Here is a 22295-nt window from a genome sequence, read left to right as displayed (position 1 = left end):
AGACACCTGAACTATTGAAGTAGAGTAAGAAAGAAGTACAGCATATTTTTCATAAGGAACCATGCAAACAAGAAGAGGGGGTAAAATACTTAAAAGTGTTGAAAGAAAAAAAAATCACCAACAAAAATAATCAGTCTAAAGCCATAGGAGCACAATACTGCATAATCTTTACCAAAAGGTTTGTGAAAAAGTGGGGGAAAGCAGATCTGAAGAGACTGCCCTTGGATAAGAGAGGCAATGCTTGCGCTGTACGAGTGGGAAAGGGGACTGCTGATACAGGTGTACTAACAGATTTAATGGGGGAAATAACATTAGAAACGACGACAACAGCTCTCTCTGTAAGTAAGTACTGAATACTTACTATGCTAGCCAGCCCCAAGATGGCCCCCAGTGATCCTCCTCTCCTGACATTCGTATCCCTATGTTGTCTCCTCCCACAAGGAATACAGCTAAAACGTATAACCAAAAGGAAACGATAGTGTTCGACTTTCAAGACTCTGGCTTTTAAAAGATAATGCCTTGTCCCATCTTGGACTGCTCCCTCTGAGGGAAAGCTGGTCTACATCATTCCAGCACCTTTGAGGCAGCACAGCTAGCTCCCTGTGAACCAGATGGAACCAGAAGCAGCTTCTCCAGCCCCAGCCAAGCCTTCATTAAGACCATACCCTTGAGAGCCCCAAGCCTCTAAAACCACTCAATTAACCTACCTCTGAGTTACTGAGCACAGAAACTGAGATCATGTTTACTGTTTTAAGCCACCAGACTTAGCAGAAATGTATCAAGGAGAAACAGATATGTAATGTATTTATGCACAAGGCATAGCTCAAAGTATATTAGCTACAGCGGCCCACATAACCCTCAACAACTTTGGGATCTCCATCTTAAGAGAAGGAAACTGAGCCACACGGAGGTTAAGTACTTTGCCGCAGTTATGGCGCAGCTGGTAAGTGGTATGGAACCACATCCAAATCTAAAGCCAGCACTATCAACTGCTGTGCAATACTTCCTCTCCAAAACCAAAGATTTTCCATCCCAAAGCTTTTATTTAGGCTGTCAGTAGAAGGTAAGGTTATCTGAGATAAGAGAGCAGGGAAAAACAGGTGAATGAGAGAGAACTGAAAAAATGAAAAAATTTTAGAACACTTGAGGTGAAGAGTTAGGAAAAGGACCAGCTAGAGAGATCTAACAGGATTTCCAAATGGTGTTAGGGGTTCAGGAGAGGTTAGGCGCCACGAACTTCCATGCAGTGAATTTACAATGAGCATGATGAAGAGAATCCAGGACTGCTAGCATACCTAAAAATAAAACATAACCTGAAGTGCACAGTAATAGTGATGATTATCGGCAACGGAAAACATGTCCTTCCCAGGTCCCGCTCGTTCAATAAGGAGCATGAACAAGAAAAAATCCAAGAAACATTACATATCCTATGTCCAAGTATCACATAAGACTACAAAGAAATAAAAGCCTGCAAGACACATGATAGTGAACTGGTAGTGCGACCTCATGTAACTGCCTTGATTTTTTTTTTTTTAAGATTTTATTTATTTATTTGACAGAGAGAAATCACAAGTAGATGGAGAGGCAGGCAAAGAGAGAGAGAGGGAAGCAGGCTCCCTGCTGAGCAGAGAGCCTGATGCAGGACTTGATCCCAGGACCCTGAGATCATGACCTGAGGCGAAGGCAGCGGCTTAACCCACTGAGCCACCCAGGCGCCCAACTGCCTTGATCTTAAACATCAGAAGTTTCTCTTAAGAATCTTCCCTTTTCCTTACTTTCATTCAAAATGTCACAAGAAAATTTAAAAGCTACAGGAAAAACAAACTGGTTCCATCACAATTAGACCACACCTAAGAGCAGCCTCACAAATACTGACTCAACTCGATGACTAAATCTTACAACAGAGCTTTGGGCCAGAAATTAATCAATTTTCAATTTCACTTAAAATTAGACTTACCCAAATACATTCAAGTTCAATTTCCTGCATTTGCTTTTAAAATTATTTCACTTGACTTGACAAACTGGTAAAAAACAATCTCAAAATAAAATTAGGTAAGGGAGCAAAAAAAATAAAATAAAATCATGGACACAAAATTTTTTTCAGGCTACTGTTCTAGGCAAGAACACTTAGACACTTAGGACACAAAGTGCAAGAATGAAGGTAGAGATTTAAATAAATATTCGGGGCGCCTGGGTGGCTCAGGTCATGATCCCAGGATCGAGCCCCACATCGGGCTCTCTGCTCAGCAGGGAGCCTGCTTCCTCCTCTCTCTCTGCCTGCCTCTCTGACTGCTTGTGATCTCTGTCAAATAAATAAATAAAATCTTAAAAAAAAAAAATATTCAAGGTCAATAAACCAGTTTCAAAAAACAAGTAGCTAACATTCCAGGGGTATCTTTCCTCAAATGCCCATGAGTACCTGAAAACTTAATGGAAAAAAATGAATCCAGTTAGAAAACAAATTTTGTCTAGTAAAAGAAATATCATAACTGGGTAAGTTAAGTAAATTCAATAGAAAAGAAAAAAAATCTTCTCCACACATAAAGCCCCATAAAGGCATAAAAAGTATGGAAACCATAAAGTCAACCTTTATGAACTTGACAATTTGTTATACTATTCTCCATCTCATTAAATCAGGACAGAACTCGTGTAGTCTAAAAACAAAGCAAACAAACAATTCCTAACTCCTACAAAGATTCTGATTAAAATCTGTAGTATTTTTGTTATGATGGTGTAAGTGTTGCATAATTCTACTATTCCTCTTACCCTTATTTGTTCAGTGGAGCTGCTGCTAAGTTCATCGCCAGACTCAGAATCCTGATGTACTCTTTCAGAGCCTTCTCCTGCTGAATCACAAGACTGCTCCTGGGAGAAGCTAGTTTTCTCTACATCCAAGAACTCTGGACCGGGAAAGTGACCAAATAAGCGCGTCCTATTCTGGCCAGAAACCTTAGGAGAATGTGAGTCACTGTTAAACTTTCCGTTATTATGGGTCAGGTCCAAGCTTAGGGTCACAGTCTGACCTGGATTATAGTTCGGTCCAAAATTCTGATTTGCATCACGAATAAGACCTGTTCCTTGAACAGACGATGATGGCTTTCCAAAACTTGAAAGCTCAGGCAATTTGTTCACATTTTCTGTTGACCTCTGAAGATGGAGATTCTGTATCATTTTCATAGAATTATTTGGCAGTCCAGCTGCCTGTTTAACAGGCGGCATGAGAGCTTTACGGGAGACCTCCTTAACATACTGGGCTGGCACATAAAACGCCTTGGAATTCTCATCGGGTTTGACTTGCCACCAGTCATCATTGGTCTTCTTCACCAAGATGTATCGTTCCCCTTGTTTTATCACAATCTTTCTGTCCTTAGCTTCATATTCATAATCATATTCCACTTCAATATACACTTGTCCTGGAATAATCTTCCCACTTCTGTCAGCCATTTTTATTCAACAATGTTCACCTCTCAAACAGGATGGTATGCCACATTATGGCTTTAAAGCTTGTTGTATTAATAGAGCTATTTTTATGTAAGTGGAGGAAAAGAATGAAGAAAACGTTAACATAGCCTAGATTTTTTAAGATTTATTCATAAGCACCATATAATATAGGCCCTTAAAGAATATTACCTTCAAATCTCAAACCCCAGAACCTAAACATGTGTCTAGTATCATATGTATTGTCCTATATTAAAAACACTAATTCTAACTGTAATCTACATTCTCTAGTCATTTATGAACAAAACCAAATCAATTACTGGAATAGTAAATACCCTAACCAGCCAGAGAGAAAAAAATTCAAAAATGAGAAGTGAAAACTTTCCTTCTTTTCATGACTGCCTCAAACCTCCTTCACTTTCTTAGAAAGGCTCAATAAATATGTCTCAGGCACTTACCAAGGGCTGAGCGCTGAGCTAGGTTCACTTACCTGAGAACTTTTTTGAAAGTGGAGCTGAATTTCAATAACTCTTTACCCCTTATTTTCTAAAATGATCAAGAGTACTAATGAGCTTTTAAAAAGTTAGCCAATTATACAAGTTTCCTTTCCTAACATAAACAGATAAAAAGGACAGTATTGTAATAGTTGGACAAAGTACGCACACAAAGAAAAGAAACTCCTAGCTTACTTTGTTTCCCTCTTAAGTCTACCTCAGGAGGGCCACAATTCTTGTCAGACTGAATCCCACAAATGCAAAGAAATAACAAGTCTTTATATCTGGATATGTTAAAAATTCTCATCCCCTCTGCCGAAGTCTGAAATAGATATAAGCCCTAAACTGGCTTGAGAAATCCAGGGATTCATTTTTATTTCTGTATCAATTCCAAAACAGTTCAGTACCTCAGAGAGAGTACTCAAGCCTCCAAGTGATCACAGCATCTCGATATTGCTACAACTCAAGTCAAGGCCCAACCATAAATGTGTTGTGCTGAATTGTGTTTCCCAAAAAAGTATGTTCAAGTCCTAACCTCAGGACCTGTGAATATGACCTTATTTGGAAATAGGATCTTTGCAGATGTAATCAATTTAAGTGAAGTCATAGGGTGGGGCCAAAACCCAATGACTGGTGTCTTTATAAAGAGAGGGGGATTGGAAGCAGGGAGAAGACACACAGAGGAAAGAAGGTTACGTGACAGCAGAGGCAGAAACTAGAGTGAAGCAGCTTTAAGGACTGCCAACTGCTAGGTTGGCAAAGCTAGGAAGAGGCAAAGAAAGATTGCTTCCTAAAGCCTTCATAAAGTGAGCAGAGCCCTGCCAATGTCTTTATTTTGGACATCTAGCCTCCGGAACTGGGAGATGATAAGTTTCTACTGTTTTAAGCCACTCGGTGTGTGGCACTTCGTTACAGCAGCCCTAGGAAACTAATATTCAACCCAGAGCTCAAGGCTCCCAAGGGAAACCTAAGCAATTCTGAATACTGAGATATACCAGAACTGTGTAAACCTAAGGTGCCGTGACAACCTACCAATCTTCAGCAGCCAACTGTTGGGCATCATATTGTGGAATGTATATGTGCAGTTAACAATCATTCCCCTCAAGACAATTTTCTTCTCTATAATAGATAAAGCCCATAAGCCCAGATGACAAATAAGTTATTGATCCAATTTCGGTAACAGAAATTTATTTTCTAGACAAACTATCTGGATAACAAACTTAATATGGTAATGTTTCAAAAAAAAAAAAAAAGAAAGAAAGAAAGAAAAAGAAAAAACTTACCTTAAAAGAAATAAATATCCAGTATTACACTTAAACCTATAAAAAAAATAAAGTTCATTAATTTCAAGCAGGATTGCTTTAAAAAGGCTAATAATGTAACGCTGCTCTTGCTTTAGAATAGCTATAATGGATTGCTCACATTTTTATAATAGCTCCAATGTTACAGATCACAATTGTGTTGCGTGCCATCCTCCAAACCGTACCCCATAAAAAGGTATGCTTCAACACGACCCCCTTCTACTTCACTTACACGTAATTTCAACTTCATTTCTGCCCTTTATTTTTTATCCTAACAAATACCTTTTAAATTTTCTAGTAATATGAGAAACAACTTTTGTAAAATTGTTAAAGTGACGGAATACATTTTCAAGTTTACGGTACTGAGCAGATAGACTGAAAACAAATACTAAAAAGCTACTGGGAGTCCTAACATATTTCCCCACAGACTACTTACTAATTATAAATAGAGGAATATGCCCAAATAAGAGAAATGCAGCAGTCATGAGCTTAACCAAGTGACAAACTTAATTATACCAACAGTGGGACAACCTGGATGATATATGCTTCCTAATGTGATATACACAGTGTCACGTAAGTTGTACTCTTGTCAAAAACATTTTAAAGCTAAGCTAATTATTAGAAAACAATTCCAAAGTGTAGACATCCTATTAGATAACAGATCTGAACTCTCCACAAAATTCAATTTCATAAAAAATGAAAAAGGGAGGAAGATTCTTCTACATTAAAAGAGACCAATGGAGGCACCTGGGTGGCTCAGTGGGTTAAAGCCTCTGCCTTCGGCTCAGGTCATGATCCCAGGGTCCTGGGATAGAGCCCCACATCGGGCTCTCTCTCTGCCTGCCTCCTTGCCTACTTGTGATCTCTGTCAAATAAATAAAATCCTTTAATAAATAAATAAATAAAAATAAAAAATAAAAGAGACAAATGAACCACAGAAACCAAATCCACCTAGTGTTCTACAAGGTACCTAAAACTTACCATATCCAAAAGCTACTTTCTGTCTCTATCCCACCCGGGACCCCAGCAAGTCTGCATGGTGTCCCCATAGCATAGCAGTAATACAGATTCTAACCTTCCAAATGTTCAGCCTTTACTTTCGTTTCCAGGAAGTCAATCACAATGTGCTTTTACCTAAATAGAAGTTTTTCACTACAACTTTTCAAAATTCCACACTGAAGTACTTATTCTCAGGTGATTTTTTTTTTTCTTTTTCCTTCCAGGAAGTAATAGAATAACTTAAGCAACATCTCTGAGCTCAGATGTACTATAATTAGTCAGATATTTACCCACATGAATGGAGAAAAGGAAAGTATGAAGAATAACAAGAAAACTGTAAGTCACACTAGGAGCAGAGAAGCTAGGCAATGGGGAGCAATGATAGGTTAAAAGCCAGTCCGAGTTCAGCCCCTTTCACTGCCAGGCTTTATGACTACACCTTGCCCAGTGACTAAAAAGCTAAGTATGAAGGAGGAGTTAGGGAGAAAGATAAGTCAATTCAACATGAGACACGTAATCTAAAGCTTTAAAGAAAATGAGACTGGAAGGATAAGGAAAATGGAGACATAGACAAAAACTTCTATACAGAAAAGGCAGCTGGGTATCAAGGCAAGCGATATGAGCAAGAGTGGACACAATGGGATAAGAATAGGGGAACTGGAGCCAAGATCGTGTTCTAGTTATAATACTGGGGTGGTGAGATGGGGAATGAAACTGGGAAGCCCCAAGGAGACACTATTAAAATTATAAACTTCTAAAAAGTCACACAGCAGGAATTATGTATCACAACCCAAGATCTGGGAAAGTTACATAAAACAAGAAAAAAGCCTTATTATAAGCTATGGGTTCAAAGAAAATCAAAACTGTGGGGTAGCTCTAGAAACTCAGATCTAAGTGAAAATCATCTTTAAATATCTAAGTTATGTTACCTAATTTTATTTAAAAATATAACCTATATTAAAAATTTTTTTACCTTTTTAACTTTTCATTTGTTTGTTTCTTTCCCTATTTTCCAAACTTGTGGAAACTAGTCTTCTCTTTAGACTAGTTTAACACTGTTTATCCTGATATCTTAACCTCTCAAGTATCTTGGTTAGATTCCTTACTGATCCAACTATAATGCTCTGAAGGCAACTCTCCTCCAGTTGAAATATGTTCTATACTCATCACCACAATCCTTTATCCGTATTCATCACGAGGTCACTTACAAGTAATTACCCAACCACCAATACATATAAAGTTTTCTCATACCTACTGCCCAGTACCAACCACTTGTTTACTTGGCAGTTTCATAAATAGCCATGAAGGCTTTCCATGCCTCCTACCAGTCTTCTTCTTTCTCATGTTTCAACAAGAACAGATAAACACACACACAACTGCTTACATCTTTTGCTTCTCTTCCCCCACATCTGATTCAGAACTTCCTACCAGGCTATTTTAAAATCTAATGGCCTCCTCCTTTTTCTGCCATTTTTTCTCCTTTTCTTTCCTACCACAAATTACATAGCTCAGCACATGTCATCTTCCTCCCCCAGGGCATCTGTTTTAATCAAGTACATCTCTCAGCATGATATCTTTACTAGATGTATCCAAAAAGTAAACAAGTAAACACAATCTTAAGAGACATATAGTAAATGCACCCATAATTAATAAGTCTACAATTTTTTTGGAATGAGTCTACACATTAAGCCTAATACACAGATGTACAACCAATTTAACAATTCTAGTGCTATGAGCAACAAAATATTAATATAGCCTCACACATAAATATTAACTAACTTCAAAATACAATTTAAGCCATTATCCTTGACGTGAAGTTCTCCAAGAAGATTTAAAAGTACTTGTTTAAGGGGCACCTGAGTGGCTCAGTGGGTTAAAGCCTCTGCCTTCGGCTTAGGTCATGATCCCAGGGTCCTGGGATAGAGCCCCACATCAGGCTCTATGCTCAGTGGGGAGCCGGCTTCCCCCTCTCTCTCCGCCTGCCTCTCTGCCTTGTGATCTCTGTCTGTCAAATAAATAAATAAAAAGTGAAATCTTTTTAAAAAAAAAAATCACTTGTTTAAAATGAAGAATCCCTAAACAGGCCTCTACTAAAGAAATCAATTAAACTTAATGAGCACAACAAATAGTTAAGGACAATTCCAGTATTAAGTTTCAGAATAAGAAATTATAGTATATAATTTTGTAAACCCTATACTTGTACAACAAGAAATCATAGGCCACTAGTGAGCACTTCGTTTTTCATAATGCATGATCCCTATTTTCTAAGAATAAAAGAGTACAGAATATAAGACATTTATTTAGGTCTAAAGAACAGAAGAAAAATACAGTAACTGATATTATCAACTATTCTAGACATAAGGAAATAGCAAAAATGGGGACAGCAGAGGCATACAGGAAATAATTGGTAACTAGAAAGCAGGACAGAACACAAACATAAACTAGTAAAGGAAATTCAAAACCAAGATTTAAATCTAAAACAAAAATGAGGAAACAACAAAAGAAGCATTTGGGGAAGCAAGCATATTCTACTAAAAATGATATTTGCATGGGGTATTTTAAGGCAATTTGTGCCATGAAGTCTTAGTCAGAAATGAGTGTGGACATGATGACTTTTTTTGAGCTGTTACAAGAATGGAGAAAATATTCTTATTTAAAGGAGAAGAAATATGACCTTGGGTTTGACAATGAGTTTCAAGATAAACCACCAAATACACAATCCATTGGGGGGAAAAAAAAAAATAGGAACACCTGGGTGGCTCAAATGGTTAACCATCTGCCTTTAGCTCAGGTCATGATCCCAGCGTCCTGGGACTGAGTCCTGAATCAGGCTCCTGGCTCAGCAGGGAGTCTGCTTCTCCCTCTCCCCCTGCTCAAGCTCTCTCTCTCTCTCTGTCTCAAATGAATAAATAAAAAATCCTTTTAAAAAAATTAGAACTTTATTAAAATTAAAAACTACTGCTTTGTGGAAGACACTGCTAAGAGAATGAAAACATCAACCACACGCAAGGAGAAAATACTTTCACTTATCTGGCTAAGGATTTGTATACCAAGTAAACAAAGAACTCTTAAAAGTCAACAAAAAGAACTTTATATGGAATAGGTTCTGAATGGAATGGAAAAAGGATATGAAAAGATACCATGAAAGAAAACATAGATGGCAAATAAGCACATGAAAAAGTGTTCAACATTATGTCATTAGAGAATTACAAATTAAAACAAGACACACAGCACACACCTATTATAATGGCTACAATCCAAAAAACTGACAACACCAAGTGCAAGTGAGGATGTAGAACAACAGAACTTCCATTCATAGCCCGTAGGAATGCAAAATGGTTCAGGCACTTTGAAGACAGTTGAGCAACTTCTTACAAAGCTAAACATGGTCTTCCCATCTGTTCTAGCGATCACCCTCCAAAGTATTTACCCAAATAAGTTGAAAACTTATGTTCACAAAAGGCCCTGCATGCAAATGTTTACAGTTGTTTTATTTATAACTGCCAAAAACTGGAAGCAACCAAATGTCCTTCAATAGGAGAAAAGATAAACTGTGAGACATCCATACAATGAAATATTATTCAGTGATAAAAAATAAGGTATCAAACTAAGAAAAGATACAAATTAATCTTAGATATATTTTGCAAAGTGAAAAAGGCCAGTCTGAAAATGCTACACACTGAATGACTTCAAGTGTATCACATTCTGGGGAAGTCAAAACCATAGAAAGAGTGATTGCCAGAACGGGAGAGTGGGAAGGAGCATTCTGTAAGTGAAGCACAGGAGATTTTTTAGATCAATAAAACTATCTTGTATGATCCTGTAATGGTGGATATATAACACTGTACACTTGTGAAAACCCATTAATCTTTATAACACAAAGCATGAACGTCCATGTATGCAAATTTTAAAAAATCATTCAGGAGGTTGGGGGAATCACAGGATTTCCCAAGAAAGCAGGTGAGACAATATAGTTTAACAATATGACAAATACATGGAACAACCTCTGGAGAAGGATGCTGGAATTATCTTGGAAATAAGTGAAGTCTATAAGAATAGAGGCAAAAGAACTACACAAGTACTCTATTCTAAGCTGATAAAAACATTTCCCAAGGGGGTATAAGTCAAAAACTCTGATACCGCCATATATGTATACTAAAACCAAATAATTAATTAAATGGAATTCAGATGATGGGAGCCAGGTTTCTCGATGACTGAGTGGGAATTTATAATCCTGCAGAAAAGTTTAGAATGATCCATGGATTAGATTTGGAGACATCAATATAAACTCATTTTTAGCTTACTACAGATAAAGTTACACAAAGGTGATTTCAAAAAGAAATATTACAAATGGGTTGGGGGGAAGGGGTAACAGGATGGTGAGTATTAAGGAGGTCATGTGTTGTGATGAGCACCGGGTGTTATAAATAACTAATGAATCACTGAACACTACATCAAAAACTGATGATGTATAACTGAACATAATAAACAACAACAAAAAAAACAGGAATATTATAGATATATCTCTATATATTGCTTAGTATACATATGCATATTTCCTTTCTGTCAGCAAAAATGACAGCCTAGCAGCAATAAGTATACCTAGCACCCAGATACAGTTTCTAATATCATTCCCCAAGGAACCAAGGCTCTTGGAGAAATGGCTGATCCAAGTACTGTGGCAGAAAATACACAAGATGAGACCAGAGCATCTTAAGTGCCACACTGACCCTTCCCCTCTGGATTTTAAGGACTCAATTTAAATCCAAATTAAAAGTGATACCATGCATATTTTATATTCATATTAAAATACCTTACATTATGCCGACATATGTTTGAATAATTTAAATAAACTCATGCTTCTTTAGGTTCTTTATCATCAAAACATGAATTACAATTATTTAACAGGTAGTGTTCTCTATTATCAATGGTTGTTATATGTTCAAAATCATTCTAAAATAATCTCTATGTGGAGAGTAAATACTGATCTAGCTGATATATGACAGCAGAAAGTTAGGAGACTACTGTATCAAAAATTTCACACACACAGTACTTGAGTATAGTACCCTGATCAAGCCCTTTCAGACCAAAAAGGACTAAAGATTAAACTAGAATTTATTCCCTTCAGATCCATCTGCACACACTAAGAGTTTTAATGTGGTGGTGCAGGATACCGGAAGATTGCCTATAAGATAAAAATAAACAAATAGAACTAGTAAAAAGTCTAAGGAACAAAAAGGTTTTCTTGAGCCAGTAAGTTAACTTCCTCTCCCTTCAGATTCTCCTACTTCATAAGCACCTATATTGATAATGGCTCCATGCTAACCTTTAAAACCACCCTTCTTTGATGATCAATTCTGCTTCCATATTTTTCAGTTTTTTTTTTTTTACTCTTCTAAATGCACTCCAACCAATGGATTCTTCTATACCCTCAACACCTGAGTTCCATTTTTAAATTTCTTATTAAGTACTTTCAAAAATAATCATTTTTAATCGAAAATAAACAAAGAGGGGCACATGCGTGGCTCAGTCAGTTAAGCATCTGCGTTCAGCTCAGATCATGACTGGGATCAAGCCCCATGCGGGGCTCTCTGCTCAGGGGGACCCTGCTTCTCCCTCTGCCTGCTGCTCCCCCTGATTGTGCTCTCTCTTTCCCTACCAAATAAATAAAATCCTTAGGGGGAAAAAAAAACCCACAAAGCAAAATAAAGAAAGAAATTAACTTTTTTTACAGTTCACATAAATTTGATCTTGCCTCTGTGGCATCTCACCTGCCCCCCTTTTTAATAAGAACACCTTGATTTTCCTTTGGGGAAGCACCCACACTCATGATCTCAGACCATACCATTACACAAGTTGTCATACAATAATCAGAAAATCATAACCTTGGTCTTTATAAAGCTTAATAGGATTTCTAGCCCTCTAATAACTTACTCTAGAAGAAAAAGTTCATTTTCTTAACCCATTCAGATATTCCTCCAAAACTATACACATTACCCTCTTAAAGAAAATCTTTGAAATGACTATTCACATTCAATTACTTTCAAATGTTTACCAAATTCTTTGCTTTAAAAAAAGATATAATCTACAAAACAGAGGCAAATACAATTGTAGTGATTTAACATCTGGCCACTGCAAAGTTCTAGTCAGACATCAGTAACTTAAAATTTTAAAAAGGGGAAAAAAAACTATTCTTTTTAATGCTTAAATGATGCCAAACTACTCCAAAATTAACAATGTGATAAGAGCCACTACAGGCAAAGGACTTGAATAGATATTTTTCCAAAGATGATACACAAATGGCCAATAAACACAAGGAAAGATGCTCAATGTCACTATCATTAGGGAAATGCAAATCAAAACTTCAATGACACCACTTCATACCAATCGGAATGGCTATTGTAAAGAACAAACAAAACAAAAAACAACCAAGGGGCACCTGGGTGGCTCAGTGGATTAAAGCCTCCGCCTTCAGCTCAGGTCATGATCCCGGGGTCCTGGGATCGAGACCCGAGCTGAGTTGGGCTCCCTGCTCAGCAGGGACCTGCTTCCCTTCCTCTCCCTCTGCCTGCCTCTCTGCCTACTTGTGATCTCTCTCTGTCAAATAAATAAATAAAATCTTTAAAAAAAAAAAAAAAAACACCCAAAATAAGTGTTGATGAGGATGTGGAGAAACTGCCCTTTAAAAAAAAAAAAAAATTATTTTATTTATTTATTAGAGAGAGAGAGAGCGCAAGCAAGAGCACAGGAGAGGGAGAAGCAGACTCCCTGGTGAGCAAGGAGTCCAATGTGGGGCTCAATCCCAGGACCCCGGGATCATGACCGAGCTGAAGGCAGACGCTTAACTGACTGAGCCACCCAGGTGCCCCAGAAATTGCCATTCTTGTGCATTGCTGGTAGGAATGTAAAATGGTACAGTCACAGAGGTAAACAGTACAGTGGTTTTTCAAAACACCCAGCAATTCCACTTTGGGTACACATCCGAAAGAACAGAAAGCAGGGACTTGAAAAGATATACGTACATCCATGTTAATAGCAGCACTAATCACAACAGCCAAAAGATGGAAGCAAACCAAACGCCCATAGATAAATGCCTAATCAAAATGTGGTATATATATACAATACTATTGTCTATGTATTACCAAAATAGTCACTACAGACTACAAATCACCTTATATCTGTCTACCCAAAAACCACAAAAGTCAATAAATCCTCACATAGGTTTTACAGATCCTCCCTCAAAGTAAATTTTAAAACGCAAACATTCAAACTTTTAGAAAACCGAAAAGTAGCACTTATGTAGCACACAAATGATGACCTACTACTACTATCAATGCCTCAGAGCTTTCTGTCCTCTCCTGGGAAAGAAAACACACCATGATTCTTAATTTGTACTAAAATTTAAGTTCTTTTACAAAACACTGAAAATCCAATAATGCAAGTTAAATCCAAACAAGATATCACATACCTACCACAATACAGTTATTTTTACAAAACAAGACAATACAAAGTGCTGATACCAACAACTGGAACACTCATACAGAGCTAATGGAAGTGCTACAAACGGGACAGCCAGTTCAGTAGTCTCCTACAAACATACATTTTCTGCAGACTGTATTCTGGGCCATGAGACAAATCTCAATAAATTTAAAAGGCCTGAAAACATACTAAGGTATATTCTCTAACAAGTGAATTAAGTTATAAATTAACAAAACATAGCTTAAAACCCACAAATTTGTTGGAATCTAAACAACATACTTCTAATTATCTCATAAGGAAAAGAGGAAATCTGAACTGAAATGTAAATGAAAACATGACATCTCAAAACTTATGGGATGCAGCTAAAGTAGTGCTCAGAGAAAATTCATAGCACTAAATACCCATATTAGAAAAGAAGAAAGGTCTCAAATCATTGATGTACACTTCCACTCTAGGAAACTAGATGAAGAGCAAATTAAACCCCAAATAAGCAGAAGAAAAGACATGAAAAGAGCAGAGAAGAAATCCATAAAAAAAGAGAGAGAAAAATGTTAGATGAAATCAGAAGCTGGTTCTTAAACATCAGTAATACTGATAACCCTCTAGTCAAACTGATCCAGAATAGAAGGGAAAAAAACACAAATTACCAATATCAGGAATGAGACAGGGGATATAACTATAGATGTAAAGACATCAAAAGGAAGACAAGAGAATATTATGAACAACTTTAAGCCAGTAAATCTAACAACTTAGATGACCAGACAAATTTCCTGAAGGACAAATTACCAGAACTTCAGAAGAAACTGATAACCTAAGTAGCCATGTATCTAATAAAAAAATTGATCTGTCTTTAAAAATCTTTAAGATCTTCCCACAGGGCACCTGGGTGGGTCACCTGGTTAGGCGTCGGCCTTCGGCTCAGGTCATGGTCCCTAGGTCCTGGGATCAAGCCCGACGTGAAGTCAAGCTCCCTGCTCCCTCTCCCTCTGCTGCTCCCCCTGCTGTGTGCTCTTAAGCATGCACTCTCATGTTCTCTAATAAACAAAATCTTTAAAAATAAATAATAAACAAATAATTTTCCTACAAAGCCCTGACCCAGACGGCTTCCCTAGAGAGTTTTACCAAAAATATAAGGAAGATAATGCCTGTTACACAAAGCTTTTGAAGAAAATTGAAACAGAAGAAAAACATCCCAATTCATTCTATCTGGTCACCATTATCCTCATACTAAAGCAGACAAAGACATTATAAGAAAAACTAAAGACCGACTTCCCTCATAAATATAGACACAAACTTATCTTCAACAAAAGACTCATATTTAAATATGCAGAGAACTGTACAAGTCAATAACACAACTCAATAAAAAATGGGCAAAAGATATAAACACTTATCCAAAGATCTACAGATGGTAAGACCATTAGAAGATGCCCAATATCTTTAGTTATTAGAGAAATGCAAACTGAAGTCACAAAGAAATAACACTACACATCCACTAGAATAACTAATATTTAAGACTGACAATACACCAGTGTTTTCTAGAATGTGGAGCAATCAAAACTCTCACACACTGCTAGTGGACATTTTATAAAAATGGTAAAACCACTTTGGAAAAAGTTTGGCAGGTTCTTAAAATTTTAAATATATATCTACTATAGGACCCAGGAAATCTACCCCTAGGTATTTATCCAAGAGAAACGAAAGCATGTATCCACGCAAAAACATGTAGGTGAATGTTCACACCAGCTTTATTTCTAATAACCCCAAATTGGAAACAATCCAAATGACCATCAAGAGGTGAATGGATAAACTAATTGTGGTATATCCACACAATGAGATATCACTCAGCAACAAAAAGGAATTAACTATTAATACACACAACAAACTGGAAAAATCTCACAATAATTTTCCTGAGTAGGAAAAAAAAAAAAAAATCCAGACAAGAAAGCGCATACTATATGGTTCCATCTACACACAATTCTACAAAATGCAAACAAATCTATAGTGCTGGAAAGCAAATCAATATCGACCAGAAAACAAGGTGATGAATTACCCTTAAGCTCAAGGAAATTTGGAGGGCAAGGTGGGAGTTAGATATGTTCAAATTACACATTTAAAATATATGCAGCTTATTACACAGCAATTATACCTCAATAAAACTGTTTTTAAAAAACCCTAATGAGGGGCACCTGGGTGGCTCAGTGGGTTAAAGCCTCTGCCTTCAGCTCAGGTCATGATCCCAAGGTCCTGGGATCCAGCCCCACATCGGGCTCTCTGCTCTGCAGGGAGCCTGCTTCCTCCTCTCTCTCTCTCTGCCTGCCTCTCTGCCTACTTGTGATCTCTGTCAAATAAATAAATAAAATCTTTTAAAAAATAAAAATAAAAAAATAAAAAACCCTAATGATATAAATTCAAAGTACCAACTATCACTCCCACACACACACACACTAGAATGGCTTTAAATACATATAAAGGCTATTTCATGTGGTAAGGATGCCAGCAACTGGAATTCTTGTTCACTGCTTGTGGGAATGCAGAATGTTAAAGCCACTTTGGAAAACATTTTGGCAGTTTCTTATAAAGTTATTAAGCATGCATTTACCTTACGATCTAGCCACTGCTTTTCAATACCTCTAGGTATTTACCCAAGAAAAATGAAAAAATAAGTCCACGCAAAGGCCTTATATGAACATTCACAACAGCTTTATTCATAAGTGCTAGAAACTGGAATCAACTCAAAGGCTTATCAGCTAATGAATGCCTAAACTAATCGTACATCCATCTGTAAAACACGAAAGAATACAAACCAAAAGAGATCCTGGGAAAGGCTTGGAGGGGGATGGGCAAAATGTAAGATTAAGGGGACTGGGAGATACAAGCTTCCAGTTATGGAATGAAAAGGTCATGGGAATAAAAGGCACAGTATAAGGAATATAATCAATGATATCGCAATAGTGTGTATGGTGACAGATAGTAGCTACACTTGTGGTGAGCAAAGCATAAGGAATAGAGAATGCTGATGGGTGCCTGGGTGGCTCAGTTGGTTGAGTGTCTGCCTTCGGCTCAGGTCATGATCCCGGTGTCCTGGGATCGAGTCTCATATTGGGCTCCCTGCTCAGCAGGGAGCCTGCTTCTCCCTCTCCTATTCCCCCTGCTTGTGTGCTGTCAAATAAATAAATAAAATCTTTTAAAAAGAGAGAGAGAGAGAGAGAGCCTTCTACATCTGGCTTGTTTCACTTAGAACACTTTTGAGAGTCATCCATGTTGCTGTATGTAGCTGTAGTTCACTCCTTTCTATTACTGAGTATTACTCTATATTAGCATACACATATTATAACTCAATAAAACTGATTTTTTTTAACAAATCAGTAATATGCAGCCAAATATTGGTATTTTAAAGATACCACTCGAACTGCAAAATGTAATCTAAATTACATTAGTCAGGGTTAGGGACCTGAAATTTAAATCTAGGATTTGCCGTTTCTTGGCGCTCAGATGCTGAGCCCCTTAACTCACCTGTAAAACAAACAATATAAATCTCCAAAGATTCTTGTGAAAATGGAAAAGAGAAAGTATTCTGTAAACATAATATCCACACTAATCACTGCTTAACTCAAAAAAGGGTAAGTTTCAGGGGCACCTGGGATGGCAAAGTCATTTAGCATCCAACTCTTGGTTTCAGCTCGAGTCATGAGTTCAGGGTTGTGAGATCGAGCCCGGTGATGGGCTTCACACTCAGTGCAGAGTCTGCTTCAAACTCTCTCCCTCTGCCCCTCCCCACTGCATGCGTGCTCATTCTTGCTCCCTCTAAAATAAATACATCTTTAAAAAAAAAAAAAGTTGTGAGTAGAAAAATTGTGACAAATTAACTAATGACTTAAAAAAATAATCCCTCCTCTGGGGCGCCTGGGTGGCTCAGTGGGTTAAGCCGCTGCCTTCGGCTCAGGTCATGATCTCGGGGTCCTGGGATCGAGTCCCGCATCAGGCTCTCTGCTCAGCAGGAGCCTGCTTCCTCCTCTCTCTCTCTCTGCCTGCCTCTCTGCCTACTTGTGATCTCTCTCTGTCAAATAAATAAATAAAATCTTTAAAAAAAAAAAATAATAATAATCCCTCCTCAAATGCACATGCCTCTGCCTCTTCCTAGCTATGTGATCTAAGTCAAGTTACTAAACCTCTCTGAGTCTTGTTTCCTTCCATTTGTGAAACGGAGCTTATTAACTAGATCTTCTTACAAAATACTATTATTTCTATGCTACCAAACCTTAATTTAGCAGCCATCCTACCCATCCAAAGTACAATAGTGTAGGTAATATCAGTGATCTAGATCAGGGCTTCTGAAACTTCTAGTGAGCAGAATCACCTGGAGAGCTTTTCTTTAAAAAAACAAAACAAAACAAAAAACTTTTTTAGATTAGTACTAGACTTAGAGAATTATGCAAAAATAGTACAGAGAGTTCCCATATATCCTATACATAGTTTCTCCTACCATTAACATCTTATGTTAGTATGGTACATTTATCATATCCAGGGGTATATACGAATATATCATATTCAGTAACATCCATGCTCTATTCAGTCTTCCTTAGTTATCCCCTAATAGACTTCTTCTATTCTAGGATCCCATCCAGAATAGCACATACACATTTTGTAGTCATCATCTGCAGTTTTTAAAACACAAGTTAGTTACTGAAACCCAGACATTCCTAATGAGAGCACTATTAGGTGGGGCCCAAAAATTTGCATTTCTAACAAGTTCCCAAAGGTTGCTGATGTGGCCAATCTAAAAATACATGGAGAATAGCGCTGGTCTAGATTCCAGACTCCAGAAGTGATGCTCAATACAGCAGCCACTAGCCAAATGTGGCTACTGAGCACATTAAGTGTGTCTAATCTAAATTGAAAAGCCCCGTATAGGGGCGCCTGGGTGGCTCAGTGGGTTAAAGCCTCTGCCTTCGGCTCGGGTCATGATCCCGGGGTCCTGGGATCGAGCCCCACATGGGGCTCTCTGCTTGGCGGGGAGCCTGCTTCCTGCTTTCTCTCTCTGCCTGCCTCTCTGCCTACTTGTGATCTCTGTCTGTCAAATAAATAAATAAAATCTTAAAAAAAAAAGAAAAGAAAAAGAAAAGCCCCGTATATGTAAAATACACCAAGGATTTAAAGACTTAGTCTGAATAAAAGAATCATGTTGATTACATGATGAGATGATTAAAAAAAAAAAAAACTTGTTTCACTTGGGATTTTTCCCCCTATTTTTACTTTTTACCATGGGAGTACTAAAAAGCTTGAAAATTACCCAAGTGAGGGGCACTTGGCTGGCTCAGTTGGAGGAACACGCAATTCTTGATCTCTGGCTTGAGTTCAAAACCCATGCCGGGTGTAGAGATTACTTAAATAAAAATAAAAATAAAATAAGGTTACACAGGTGACTGGCATTATATTTCTATCGGACTGCAGCGTAGTTTGTGGTGTGGGCAGTAGAGCACCAAGGGTATCACCTGGGGACTTGTTAGAAGTTCAGGTGATTCCCATGCACATTAAAGTTTGAGAAGCACTAATTATCAACAGAGGAGGGATACTTAGACACGTCAGCATTTGGCAGTCTGGTTCAAATAAAAAGCTAATCAACTGCAAACTGAAACTGCATGATATTTGTTAAGTCAATAAAAGTAGCAGGGAAATGGCTGAATCACAGCAAAGCCATCAACAACTAAGGATGTGGCATAATTAGACCAGTTAACAATTGAAGAAAAGAAAAACCACAAAGATAGTGACCCAATGGGTTCCTCAAAAGAGGATGATATGAAAAGCATGATTTGATGATGATAGGTGATACCATCATATCATACTTTTTCATGTCTGACTCATTCCACAAAACAGTGCATATTTGCAATTAAAACTAAAAATGTAAATACAAGAAAATAAAAGTTTAATTTCACTTTTCTCTCCCACTACTAGAAAACTGGAATGTCCATTTTGGGCAGATTGACCTTAAGTTACCTTTTCTTAGTACCAATTTTCTCAGGTAAGCAAAATACTGGTAGTGCCACATAAGGATTTTACACATCACTGTATTCAGTTTTATTTCAGTCAACTTCGAATTTTTATTACCCTATTATTCTCAGGAATGTCAACTGCACAACTTCAAGTACATAAATTTGTAAAGCCCACGGTCTATCCACCTATTTTTAAAAAGCACCAAACAAAAACTTTCTAAATGAAATGAAAACCAAATGATTAACTACAAACAATAAGCTGTTCTTCTACAGCATTTATACTACATATTTTCACTTGTGCCTCACAACTGGTATAGTAAGTAAAAAATAAATAAACACCAAAAGATACATATTGACTGTATACGGATAACAAATCTTTACCAATGGCACATTAAGAGTCAATGAGTTATCGACCTTTTCCAACTTTTATGGCTGATAAAGCATGAACAGAAACCTATCAACAGATACAGGCATACACATACACACATATAATCTGTTTCATTACACTTAATTGTTTTTCCCAAAGCAGAAAGCTACATGCAACCAGGGGTCACACATATGCATCCAGGTTGTCTGGTTGTTCAGGGTGCATGGCTCAAGGTTAACTCTTCAGATCCTGCTTTTAGGCACTCTGCTGGGCTCCCAATCCCTATTCTGAAACGTTTCCCAGGCATTTCAAAACACAGCAAAAGAGAAAACTACTAGCACCAGCAGCCGAGTGTCTACTCAGACAAGAAAAGGTACAGAAAGATGACCCATTCTGTAACACACCTTCCTATAGATCAGGTAAGGAACACTGGATATGGACAAATAACCGCTCTAGGCCACTGTTTCCCCCCAGTTTTCGGATGAAACAGGCGTGGCTAGGGGCTAGATACTTTTTAACAACCTTTCACTAAAACTGAGTCTTCCGAGGTCTCAGCTTCGGAAGTGTGGCAGAATCTCAACCAGAAGCCGAGCTTTCCACCACATTTCCTTCCCTTTTGGAATATGTGCATAAATATTCGATAAAAGCTGCTCTCGTGTGTCATAACTAACCATAAAGCAATTCCAGTGTTAGCTGACTTTACCCATCATAAACACTTCACTTGGAATGACATCCGAACTTTCCTAAAGGTATGCTTTAAACATTTTGCTTTAACCTTTGCAAATGCATTGAAAACTGCTGCTGCAGTCAGAAGGAAAACATCACGTCTCTGAAACTGAAGGCCCTGCATTTTTCCGTAATGATGACCCTGCAGACATTTCTTCTCAGAGGGTCTGCAGTAACTAAAGACACAACACGTAAAGGACAGCCATTCTTGGAAGACAATCAACTACGCTGAAATGGGAGGGCACCACGCTTGTAAAGAGTTTTTTTTTGTTTTGTTTTGTTTTGTTTTTTAATTCAAGGACTTTGAGGAGATTGCTCCCAGAAGAGCCAGAGTAGCAAGTGTCCATTCAATGGGGCAGGGCACTTCTAAAGACTGCAGAGACAAAAGTACCCGTTTAAGGTCAGCAGTCGTCCAGGGGAGGCCTCAGGTAGGCTCCCCGGGGGGGCGGAGGCTTACACACCCAACAGCAGTTTGAGAGCGGGCACACGCAGCTGCAGAAGGCGAGGAAAGAGGGCGGCACCAGCCTGCCTTTTACACACACACACACACACACACTCCTTCCTAGGGGCGGGGCGGGCGGGCGCTGCCCTCACACAGGAAGTCAGGAAACCCGGGGGGCAGAGGAGCCACAACTTCGAGCCATTTAAACCCTCTCGCCCACGTCAGTCAATGCGCGGGCAACGGCTCCCCTTCCCCCCGCGCCCACCCTGCGCCCTGCGCCCCACCCCTCCCGAGGCGCTCCCGGCCGCACCTCGCGCGCACCTCGGCGGCGGCGCGCCTCCCGCACACACCTCCCCCTAACTCCGCCGCCCTCGGCGGGCACAGCCCCGACCGCGGACGCCTTTGTGCAGCACCTCACCAACCTGCCCTCTGTCCACGGGGACCCGCGTCCCGCCACCTTACCGAGAGCACGGCGGCCTCGCAGGAGGCAGCTCCCTCTTGTATTAGCACGGGGTCTGCGGGACGCCGAGGCGAGCCCGAAGGTCGCTCACACCCCGGCGGCTGCGGCCAGCCCGTCCCCGCAGGCTGGTCTCCGAGGGAGGGTAAGTTCCAGGGCACGTCGGAGCGCGCCGGCGCGGGGGCGGGGCGGGGCGGGGCTGGGGGCTCACGTGACGGTAGGGGGCGGGGCGAGGCGAGGCTCACGTGACGACCCGGGCGGGCGCCGGGTGAATCGGCGGGGGTGGGTGCGGGAGGAGGGGAGGCAGAGGGCGGGGCGGAGGGATTGGATTAGGGACTCAGGCCGGCAAGGTTGCTGCCCGCCAAGTGGGCGTAAGCACTTTGTAAACCTGAAGTGGGAAACGTTGAGAGAAAACGCTCGGGAGAAAACAAGTGAAAGGCATAGGGGAAACGGACCCAACAGTAGGATGGCAGGAATGGGCCCAGGGAAAGAGGGGCGGTGGGCATTGCCCGCACCCTTTCTTGGCCCACTGGCCTGCTGGGAGCTGCTGCCAGACGAGGTCAGTCCGTTGTTCACTGCCCCGGAAATCCCGCGGGGAGACT

The 22295-nt window shown here is 39.3% G+C and overlaps 1 protein-coding gene across 6 annotated transcripts in view; it reads right to left on the bottom strand.

Moving 5' to 3' along the window:
• ARHGAP12 (Rho GTPase activating protein 12) overlaps positions 1–21807 on the bottom strand; it is a 108767-nt gene extending 86960 nt beyond the window's left edge. For all 6 annotated transcript variants that reach the window (XM_032349344.1, XM_032349346.1, XM_032349345.1 and 3 more), the window contains exons 1-3: positions 21699–21807; positions 5216–5251; positions 2767–3521 (exon numbers count right to left, since the gene is read on the bottom strand). In XM_032349344.1, coding sequence (XP_032205235.1) covers positions 2767–3444 — 678 coding nt within the window. In that variant the 5' untranslated portion in view covers positions 3445–3521; positions 5216–5251; positions 21699–21807. The remainder of the gene's footprint in view (positions 1–2766; positions 3522–5215; positions 5252–21698) is intronic.
• Between the last annotated feature and the right edge of the window lie 488 nt (positions 21808–22295).

The sequence above is a fragment of the Mustela erminea genome, chromosome 6 (assembly GCF_009829155.1).
Source record: "Mustela erminea isolate mMusErm1 chromosome 6, mMusErm1.Pri, whole genome shotgun sequence".
Taxonomy (NCBI): domain Eukaryota; kingdom Metazoa; phylum Chordata; class Mammalia; order Carnivora; family Mustelidae; genus Mustela; species Mustela erminea.
Note: the sequence above shows the minus strand (reverse complement) of the source record. Positions and strands in the feature narration are given on the sequence as shown.